At 39.8% G+C, this 11,302-nt stretch overlaps 1 protein-coding gene across 1 annotated transcript; it reads right to left on the bottom strand.

The window, feature by feature from the left end:
- Positions 1-207: 207 nt before the first annotated feature.
- rhbg (Rh family B glycoprotein) lies at positions 208-10,076 on the bottom strand. Its single transcript, XM_086077736.1, has 10 exons — positions 9,724-10,076; positions 6,058-6,244; positions 5,697-5,847; positions 5,160-5,307; positions 4,126-4,292; positions 2,480-2,617; positions 1,949-2,082; positions 1,742-1,863; positions 1,379-1,452; positions 208-765 (listed from the first exon to the last, which is right to left on the bottom strand). Exons 1-10 carry the CDS (start codon positions 9,899-9,901, stop codon positions 688-690), a joined length of 1,377 nt encoding a protein of 458 aa, XP_085933862.1. The 5' UTR covers positions 9,902-10,076; the 3' UTR covers positions 208-687.
- Between the last annotated feature and the right edge of the window lie 1,226 nt (positions 10,077-11,302).

Below are 11,302 nucleotides of genomic sequence, written 5' to 3'. Positions count from 1 at the left end.
CATGGCCAAACTCATAAAATAGGTGAGAGAGGTAAAACTAGATATAAAACAAGCTTTTTATGTTGCCTTGCTGTAGCACAGATTTTCAACTATTGCTATAAATATCATATAAATATTACCTATAAATAAAGATAACAAAGCCCCACTCGATAACTGAGGTTCACTGTAGTTGCTTAAAGATGTGTGAAATTGAATAACGCACTGCCATCACATGAAAAAGGTTTATTTTGGACCAAAATAATACAATATTGTGCCTTTAAAAAAACATGCTAGAATACAAATGGGAATATTCAGAGAATTAAAAAAAAAAACTCTCAGGGCCAATCAAAAACGGTAATAATAATAAAAGGAAAATAATGTCAAAGAAAACCCCCAACCTAAGTAATAATGCAAATATTTATATGAAAATTGTCATTTTAAAGGAAGTTGGCTGCTCTTTGGTGTGGGAAATCAACAGTAAGCATTTATGTTGCTGTGGCCCACTTTGCAGATTCACTCATGGCATCCTTCATCAAAGAGGCTCACTTCCCACGCAGGCCTGCAGCACAGCGCCATCTAGAGGTGGAAGTTTGCTGCTGTTCTTGTCTTTTTGGAAATGTCCCTTTGACAAGTGCACGCATGACTGTACATTTGGTGTGTGTGTGTGTGTGTGTGTGTGTGCGTGCGTGCGTGCGTGCGTGTGCGTGTTTAGCCGTTGAGTTTCTCCGTCTCTGCAGATACAACAGTGGTCAGCTGGTCCTCGTGGCCCTCCTCGGCCCCGGGAACCTAAAAACACACGCAAAAAAACAAACAAGTAAAGTGGATGAAACACATAAATTATACAGTATGGTGTATGAATTTAAAGATATCCATTACATGTAAAAATAATAATTATTATAATAACTATTATTATTATACTGTAATTAAAATAACTAGAATGATCTTCTATTTTAAAATAAAACCCTAACCCTAACTGAAAATATTAAGTACTTAAAAATATTACTGAATTTAAGTTTAAAACCCATAATAGTTTATTAATATGTTAACTAATGAATGCAACTGTAAAATTTAATTAGGGCAGCACGGTGGTTCGCATTGTGTCGAGATCAATTATACATTCAACACATTACACGATGCATTGTGGGTAACTAACATGACGTCATTTCATCTTCCAGTAACTGCCTTTAATCCACCGACTGTGGTACCGCGTCGCCACCTGCTGGCCAATTGATGACACTGCTGATACGCGCCGGTTGCTTACATTCTTGTGACCATAACTATATCTTACTATATCTGCTAGTATAACAATTGAGCACACTAATAACTGTGTTCACTAGGACCATTTTTTATTTCCATCACTTTACCAATTGTTTTAACAAAGTATTTAATGTCAACTCACCTCCCAGTAGATGCTGTCCTCGTAGCAAAGGGTGTCAGGAGGAGCACCAAAAACGGGCAACTTCATGATGAACCCTGGCATGACAAGATGATGGTATTATTATTATTATTGTTATTATTATACTACAACAACACAGATCAGTAGAAGAAACCCCAGCCCTGTCTTAAAACCCCAATTTAAAATCCCAACTCTATCTTGAAACCCTAACGATGTGTTCAAATCCTAATTTTAAACCCTAAAACAAAAACAACAAAAAAACACATTTAAAAAGCCAACCATGGCTTAAAGCCCTAATTAGAAACTCTAACCTTGTCTTGAAACCCAAATTTGTAACCACTTGTAACGAGTGTAATGTGAACCAACCAACTATGAGCCCCCCCAGCAGGGCCATGCCCAGGGTGACCGCCAAGGAGATGGCCTGCCGGACACCCTGGAAAGACGCGTCCACGTCGCCGTTCGCCACATCCGGGAACACGTCAGCCATGCTGCCAGAAAGCACACGAGTACACGAATCCCATCACGTGACCACCTGAACACGCCAACTCGTTCTCCCGCCACATTTCGATTTACCCTTCTCCATAAATGTCGGACGACGCCGCGGCGGCCGCGACTGCTCCCACGATGGCTCCCAGGATGCCGGGCATGCCGTGCAGATTGTGAACTCCGCACGTGTCCTGGATCTTCAGCTTCTCTTCCAGGATGGGCTGAAATCATTAACAAGCACACCTCAGCAATATTTACGCTGCCCCGTATAGCTCCGGGCACGTTAGCACCATCTAGTGGACAGGATAAACTCTGCTTGTAATGGAGTTGAATTGTGATTTGATTTCATGATTAACTTGAGATGCCGCTAAAAAAACAACAACAACCCTACTTTGAAACTCAAAGACAGCCTAAAAGCCCCAATTTGAACTTCTTCCTTTCAAACTAACCTTTATTTGAAACCCTACTTTGAAACCAATGAACGTAAACTCCGCGGCCACTTCATTAGGTACACCATTTAATGTGAATGCGTATGTGACGATTCAATATGAATGTTACTGAGTGCTGTTTCTAACATTTTGAACATCTTAGCTAAAAGTGATGCATTTCAATTCCTACCGAGAGGAACTTGAAGCCCAGCACGGAGATGATCCCGGCCAGGAAGCCGACGATCATGGAGCCAAATGGCGTCAGCATCATTTCTCCTGCGGTGCCCGCAGCCACGCCACCAGCCAAGGCCGCGTTTTGGATGTGGACCTACAACACGAGGGGAAAAAGACATTTAAACCATTTCTTGAAACAACTAACTTGATTCTATAACATTGAAGTGAAATCCTATATTGAAAGGCTCGATTTGTATTGAATTTCAAATTTGAAACACTAGAACTTGTTTGAAATCCAGACCAAGATAGAAACCCTGATTTGAAACCCTATCTCTAAAATCCTAATGTAAATCCCTAACCTTGGCTTTAAAGTCTCAATCTGTCTTGGAACTCAAATCAGAAACCATTATCCTGGCTTGAAACTCTAATTTAAACCCCCACCCCCCAAAAAAAATTCTAAATCTGATAATGGACTAAATTGAAACCCTAATTTGAAACCACATTCCTGAGTTGAAACACAAATTTCAAACCCTAATCCTGTTATGAAATCTTCATTTGAACTCGTAAACCTGCCTTGAAGCCCCGTTTCAAAATTACTCATTACATCCCTAACCCACACTCGAATCCCTAATATCAACCTTAACTCAGGTTTCAAACACTAATTTAAAACTCTAACTTAAATTCCTAACCATGGCCTTAAACCTTACTTTGAAACCCAAAACCTGTCTTGAAAACGTAATTTTAAAACATACAGTCAGTGAAGAGAAAATTCTTTTTTGGCAGGATTCTCACTTTATTTTCAGAATTCAGAATTTCACTTTTAAATGAGAATAATAGTAGCATTAAGTCAGACTTAAAGTCAGAGTTCTGACTTTAAAGTCAGCATTCTCACTTTAAAATCAGAATTCTGAGATTAAATTGACTTTAATCTCAGAATTCTGACTTTAAAGTGAGAATTCTGATAATAAAGTCAGAATTCTGACTTTAAAGTCATAATCCTGCCAACCTTTTTTTTTCTCTTCATTGGCCTCCATAGAAAACCTAACTGAAAACCTTAATTTTTCTGAAACCCTACAGGCATGCTAGAAACCCTACCCCTGTCTTGAAACCATAACTTGAACCCACAACCATGCTTCAGTTCAAACACACCAGTGATTCTCAAAGTGTAGTACTACTAGTGGTGGTACACTTCCCAAGCACAGTTTAATTATTTTTAACCCGTGGGCAGTATTTTATTTTGAAATGGCTTGGTCAGAACCATCAAAACGCCCAAAACGGGTCACATGAACTTTTTAGTACTATTTTCCGATATTTATGCGCAGTGTTAATGTTCAAACTGTCTCTAATGTTACAGTGACTTGCTTTTTAATCACCATTTAGAACTTTTATGCTACTGATCATGATGCTGGTCCTCATGTTTCGGTGTTACTCAACTCGAACCACAGCATATTTCCGCCTTTCAGGTTGAGAAAAACAAACACACGAATGATCCCAGCATCAGATTAGCTCTGCCCATATTTCACCAGTCTACTATGTCACCTGCTTTATCCGAGTCCATCACTGAACGTTGATTCCTTATCGGAGGCAGCGCGGCGCCCCGCGACTATCGGCTTTCGTCTCCGCTTACAATCTGACGAGCGTGCCGCGGACATGTTTTCTCACCATATCCAGCTTCCCGTCGTGTGCGGTGAGGGCGGACATGCCGTAAGTGGCGAGCGTGCACGCGGCTAGCGAGTAATACGTGTTGAGGGCCGTGCGGTGCTGGTCGTCGCCGTGGGCCGTAACGGCCGAGTTGAAGCTGGGCCAGAACATCCACAGGTAGATGGTACCTGCGAGATAACAATCGCAAAGGGACAATGTCGTGAGGTGGATTGCTGGTGAAGTGCTGCCTCCACAAGGGAAATACAATCAAATGTCGATGAGTGCTCGTGGTTCAATTATTTCTGGAGTAAGTCTCAGAGTTTCAAAAGTTGCCCAAAAACAACACTTAATATCACTAGATTCGTTTTTAAAAACTAGCCACCAGGTGGCTGCTAAATGGCTAACACCAAGTCGCTCCCACGTCAACGCGACGCCCTAGTTCCGCCCCAGCCCCGCCTGCAGTCGTCATGGTAGTAACAAGCCCTCGGAAACTGAATGTGGTTGCTAAACGCACTGAAATTTTTCTGTAAAATAATGCTATGTTTTGTTAGCTTGTTATGCTACTAACATGGAGCCGAGTTAGCAAGATTAGCCAGATGAGCTGACAACGCTAGCAACACGCTTCTGGTGACTTTTGAATAAATAGAGAGTGCAACAATTTTGCTGTTGCTTAATGTCGTTGTCCTCTAGCTGTCACCATCATCTTTTCACTTTGCTAATTGTATGCTACGTTAACATTGTATCACAATTTTGAATGACTCTTCCTTCTGTCAATTTGACAAGATGCAAGATTAGCCAGACAAGCTAACAAAGCTAGCAACACACTTCTGGTGACTTTTGAATGAATAGAGAGCAAACAATTTTGCTGTTGTTTAATGTCTTTGTCCTCTAGCTGTCACCATCATCGTTTCACTTTGCTAACTGTATGTGCTACGTTAACTTTGTATAATTTTCCTTCTGTCAATTTGACATGATGTACTAATTAACTTTCATTTAAAAAGTGTGGCAATAAAACCGCTTTACAAAAAGGTTTCCAAACTTTTGGAGAATGTTACCAATCATGGCGAAGAGGTCCGAGTGGTACACCGAGCTGTTCCGATGTTTGCTCTTGTCCAGGGTGGGTCGGTAAAGGACTCGGGCCACAATGAGCCCAAAGTAGGCCCCGAAGGTGTGGATGGTCATGGAGCCACCTGCGTCCTTGGCCTGGGAAAATAGGACTTATTAGAGACTTTCTTTTCTTTTCATGAAGCAGCATTCATCCTCAACTCTCATCTCGTGATGAAAAATCTTATTTTTTTTAACTGATAAGAACAATACAAAATATAAGGGAAAGGGAAAAATATTTGAAAATTGAAAAAAAAAAAATTTTGTGACAGCACAGTTTGCAATGATAAAAAAGACTGGCTTAGAACCCGAATTTGAAACATCCTCAATTTCTTAATAAATTGCTCCGAAAGGTACTTTGAACATGTAAGCAAGTTTACTTGTTTAATGTTTTCACAGGCTATTTTTGACCACATTTTTTAAAATTTGTATAAATAGTTGTGGATGGTAACCACATAGTACACAATGGGACCCCTAAAAGAACTCACCCCCAGAACGGAGAGCAGGATGAACTCATTCACTGCAAACAGGGTGACCTCAAACAGCGCCATCACCAGGAGCTGGATGGGACTGGTTTTACCCAGAACCGCCCCGAACGAGATCAACACGGAGCCCGTGCAGAAATCGGCGTTGATCATGCTGGAAAAGATGATCAGAAAAATCCAGTGGTCGAAAGGGGGCCAAGTACAAATACTTTGTAAAACACATGTCATGAGCTGCAGTCAGTTTTACCACCGTTTTTTTTTTTGTTTACATAAGAATCTGTGCATTTGCATCGGTACAGCGTGAGTACTCTTAAGAAAAACAACGCCTGCCTGATGGCGGATGCTGTCGTGTTTGGATGCTTACCTCTCGACTCCGATGTGTATCTTTCCGCCGTGCATGCCGTGGAAGAATCCCTGCATGAGCGTGGCCCATTGAAGCGCGAAGGCGGCTATCAGGAAGTTGAAGCCCACGCTGCTGAAACCGTAGCGCTGCAAGAAGGTCATCAGGAAGCCGAAGCCGACGAAGATCATCACGTGAACGTCCTGGAAGCCTGTACAGACGCATTTTAGTGTGAAATGATGCTGATCGGCGTTCCACAGGGCTCACTTCTTTGCCCACTAACTTTTTATTTTCACTTCTTTTTTTTTCTAATGATGACTGGCTATAAAACTCTTATACCCAAACTTGAAACCAAAATGTCAAATCCCAACTTTGAAACCCTAACATGAACTTTTACCGTGACTGAAGTTATAATTAATCATACAAAAATGGGGAAACTTTTCTACACTCTCACTGTGAAACAATAACAAGCTGTCCAATGGCCACCGTTGCCATGGCAACAGTTAATTGGCACAGACACACTTATGACTGGTGCCAGCATCCCCCCGTTGGCCTCGTGGCCCCAAATCCCACTGCAATATCCATGAAGAGACAACACAGAAATAAAACTAAATTACTATGTTTATTGCCCACAAGAAAAATCAATGAGCCATTGTGAAATGACGGTTGACTTGTTAACACGTTGACCTGCTTGCTTTTACACACACAAGTTCACAAATGCTGAATCATGAAGATGCCTTTCAGTTCGCGTGACGGCGAGGGCTTCGTCTTATCTGCGATGATGCAATCGCGCCGATCATGTGACCCGAAGCGGGCGACATCTGACTGTTAGTAAAACGTAAAAGACCAGGAAGGCGCCGCTGTGTCAACATTCGATCTTATCTGCTGTGTGAGGACAGCCTAGAAAGTCATAGATTACATATTACTAGTCAAAACACTGGCAGAAAAATGACATCCTGAAAAAGCGACAAAACATGACGATAGAGTCCAATGGACGACAAAAAAAAGAAAGAAAAATAATCACGCATTAAGCTATGCTCATTGAGAGATACTTGTATGGAACCTCTGCCTTACTATTTCGTGAACGTCTTTGTCTAACTCTGAGTGCAGTCGCTTACCAAATAAATCTCTGTGGGAGCTTAATATAAAATCCTTATTAAAAAAGCCTCAATAAAACCTAACCCGTATTACCCGTAAACGATAGGACCTCACTGTGTTACGTGCAATGAGCGGATTTCACTCTTAATGCGACTTGATCTGGTGAAAAGTGGCACACAGCATCATTTCAGCCACCCACTGTTTTCAGGTACTTATCCTTCACAATGTATTTACAGTGGCGCCTTGAAATACACGTTTAATTTCTTCTGTGGTGTGGCTTAATAACTCAAAACAAATGTATCTCAAATCAACTTTACCCATTAAAATGAATGGAAACGCTAATAATCCGTTCCAGCCACCCCCCCCAAAAAAAAAATCTAAGAAAATACATTTTAATAGTTTATCAATAATAAAATAGAACTTAAGAAAACGTGTTCCATAAATATACTATATTAAAAAATAAGAATAATTTAATTCTAAATATATCATGTGTTTAAATGTCTTTGTATTATTTTTGCAAGTATGTTTTAAAGACATAAAAAAAATTAAATGCCATAAACGATTAAAAAAAACATCACAGGCTACAACTACCGGTATAGTAATTTTTCTGGCATTTGCTTGTGATTTTGTGTTTGTCTATTTCCCAGCTATGGTGAACAAAGCAAGAAGCTAACAGGATGCTCATTTGCCGGCCAGATCAGAAGTTCGTCACAGTTTTGGTGCATGTAGTCCATCGTCTACTTCTGTCATGTTTGATCCCTTTCTTTAAACGGTGCCTTTTTTTCCGAACTATTGTGCCGTTTGTGTCATGTTAACTTGTAAGTTACGAGGTTGAAGGTTGAGCAACTTGAGTTAGCGAGTTAGCACGCCGCAGATGAAGACCGGGATGAGATGAAAGTGTTTGTCTCTCGGCATTCTCGGCATTCCCGCCTGCAGGAAAGTCAGATAAGCGACAAGCACTCACTCGTCACTTTGACGGACGCGTTTGAGGGTTTCATCGTGAGTGAGTGGGGTGGCGGGTTCATATTTGCTTACTCTTTATACATCACAAAAGGCCACGCCCCTTTAGAAGACAACAGGCCGGATCTGGCTGCACTTTTGACCCATTCTTAACACAACAGTACTCAAATCATTCAATCACGTATTTTATGCGTGATTTAAAGATGATTATTTATTTTTTTAAGATGATTATTTTCACTTTTTCGATGACAACATAGTATCCAGTGTATACCAAGTCAATAAGGATATGCTCTGAAGCTGTATTCTGAATTTATTTTTGACAGGAAAGGCTGGAAAATGTAACATTAGCATTAAAATGTCTCTTTTGAAACACAAATCAGGAAGAATGAAGACAACAATGGATCGTCTTGTATGTATTAAAAGAGTGCGGGAAAAAGGCTTTGGTGATTCAATGGACTGGAAAACATCCGATTCCAATTAGAGAGACCACAGAGCCGCTCACTTGGCATTTTACACAAAAGAATAACAACTCCACATGTTATACATGTGAATATGTTACTGATCAGAGCTCAACGTTTTACAACACAGGTTTTTATTTATTTTATTATATTTTTTGCAGTATTGTCTTTTTAAATCCACAGAGCTCTTCTTATTGTTACCTTGTAACTGCATTTGGATAACGAAGCAAAAGTCTAATGATCCTGCAGATGTAACTTTCACTCTTGTATCTAGAGGTGAGGTGCATCATGGGTATTGTAGTTCCTCATGACTGGAGAGGGCTTGCTTCTGTATGTCTTGAAAATATGTTGCATGGTGAACTACCATTTATTGTTTAAATCACGGTTCCATTTTTAAATCATTGCAATTCATTTTTTTTCCTGTTGAAATGAATGGAAAGGCATCTAATCCATTCCAGTTCCAAAAAAAGAAAAAAGAAAATATGTCATGTGTTTTTAAATAAGAATAATACCACTCTATATATTGTGCTATATAAAAAACATACATTAATTACATAAATAAATAAAATGTCAAGAATTAAACCCTTTGTGCTATATTTTTTACTTCCTCAATGCATATTGTGCTGCTCCTTTTGGTGTGCATGCCGTGGCCACCTGGAGACAGTATAACGCAAACAAACAGAAATACAGTACATGGGCTGCAGTATTATTAGCCGTTCTTCACAGAGGATTAAGAATATCTTCCTGTGAGTATTGTTATATAATCCATCTACATGCCTTGCTCTAGTTTGTGTTCAAATAGCCGTGGTCTACATCATTGCTACTCAAGAGCTCTTCCGTTTATTTTCTTCTCGCCGTTTATTAACATTAAGCTAAGCGGACTTTAGTCAAAGTCATGTGGTTGTTTTAAATACACAACGTGTTTGGTTTAGTTTGACAGTAATCTTGGGAGTGGCAAAAACAGATTGAAGCCTTCTTTTTAAAAACGTGTTCAACTATCTGCTCAACCGTTGCTAGTTGTAAAGTAATTTCAAGCAAAAATCTGCAAATAATGAAATACGGCATAATAAGGATACGCTGTATGACTTTCGACAGCGCCATCTAAAGAATTTTTGGCGCAGTGGCCTAGTTTTGGAGAAGAAGAAGAAGAAGAAGAGGAAGTGTGATGACTCACTGGGGTAGCGGTAGTAGAAGTCGTTGTCGTAGTCTGAGTGGTTGTGTTTGTGCCATTCCTTGGCGTCCACCTCGTGGTCGTACTGGACCAGCACGCCGAAGAGGATGATGAGGATGATCTGCAGGATGAAGCAGACGATGGGCAGCTTCAGCCGCATGTTGGTGGCCGTGTTCGTCATTTTTGCTGTGTCCCTCCTGGATTAAAGGAGCCGCTGGAGAAATGTGGACCCGCCGGGTGTCACGCAAACACAAAAGTGTGGCTGCAGCCAGAACTGGCAGACTGAAATGTGTGTGCGCGTGTGTGTGTTTGTGTGCATGTGTGAGGGTGGAAAGAAATAGACGAGTGAGCTTTTCTGTCATTTGAGTTTTTAACTCTACACACCTCCTCAGACACGAGGGCGGGGTCACCTATAGCTCCGCCTATGAGAAATTTCCAGGTAAAGCTCAACTTGGAAGCTTCTTCAGTCGGATCCATAAATTGCTTTCATCACTCAAGTTACATTAGACAGGCTTTTTGCTTATTGATTGGATTTTATGTGGATTTTTTTGTGTTTTTTAAGAGTCTTGAAAAGTCTTGAAAAGTCCTGAAAAGTCTTGAAAAGTCTTCAATTTGTTTGAAGTACAACGGAGATTTTTACTGTTGTTATTTTTTCCTTCATTTTTTAAATATTGTTGGTGTTTTTGTGGGGGAGGGTCAGTTTATTTTTCTTCCCAATTTAATGTCCTATTTATGAATGATTTTTGAAGAATTTTGGGGGTGTTTATTGTTTTTATTGTGCATCAATTACAGTGGTACCTCGGAGTTTGAACATAATTTGTTCCTGCGAAGTGTTCAAAGTCCGAATTGTTCAACCTCCGAAACATTTTTTCCCATAGGAAATAATGTAAATGCAATTAATCCATTCCCAAGCTCCAAAAACAAACTAACCCTAACCCTAACCCTAAACCTAACCCTTATACTCCAACCCAAATCCTAACCCTAACCCCAACCCCAACCCCAACCCTAACCCTAACCCTAACCCTAACCCTAACCTTAACCCTTAAATAATTAACAAAAGCATAAATACATCAATAACACAATTGTTGAGATACAATAGTGACATGGGTATTTAAATAACATTTCATATTGGTTTACATGTAAGTATTACATAGAAAATAAATAGGACGCTTTCCCTAATAATTTGAACGAAAAAGGCGCACAGTTAAGATAACTTATTTGCGCATGGTGGTTGCAGTATATAAAGGCAATTCACTGTTAGAGGAAGCTCAGTTTGAATTTGGTTTTCGAAGAGGCAACATCTCAGACAATTCATTGAACAATTGTAGTGTGCTAGACCTGAAGAAGGCTCTTTAGAGCCGAAACGTTGTCAAGGCACACTTGCATTTAATTATACTCATTAGGAATTAGAACTATTTTTTTATATAAAACTTATTTTTTGATTGTTTTTGTTTTATTGTTTTATATTAATAGATAGTGATTACATATATAAAGGCCACTCCTATTGAATAAATAAAAGATTAAAATTCAATTATACATAACATCTACAATAAAATATATTTGTAGATAGTGATTAGATAGG

Source organism: Leptonotus elevatus, chromosome 6, assembly GCF_054856555.1.
Source record: "Leptonotus elevatus isolate MCC_2025b chromosome 6, RoL_Lele_1.0, whole genome shotgun sequence".
In the NCBI taxonomy this organism is placed as follows: domain Eukaryota; kingdom Metazoa; phylum Chordata; class Actinopteri; order Syngnathiformes; family Syngnathidae; genus Leptonotus; species Leptonotus elevatus.
Note: the sequence above shows the minus strand (reverse complement) of the source record. Positions and strands in the feature narration are given on the sequence as shown.

Excerpts from the sequence above, each read along its gene's own strand:
- rhbg (XM_086077736.1), bottom strand. The coding sequence starts at position 9,901 with ATGACGAACACGGCCACCAACATGCGGCTGAAGCTGCCCATCGTCTGC. Across the intron at positions 5,848-6,057 it reads ATACACATCGGAGTCGAGAG|CATGATCAACGCCGATTTCT; the intron begins GTAAGCATCCAA and ends CATCTTTTCCAG. Across the intron at positions 1,453-1,741 it reads GCTGGGGGGGCTCATAGTTG|GGTTCATCATGAAGTTGCCC; the intron begins GTTGGTTCACAT and ends TTGTCATGCCAG.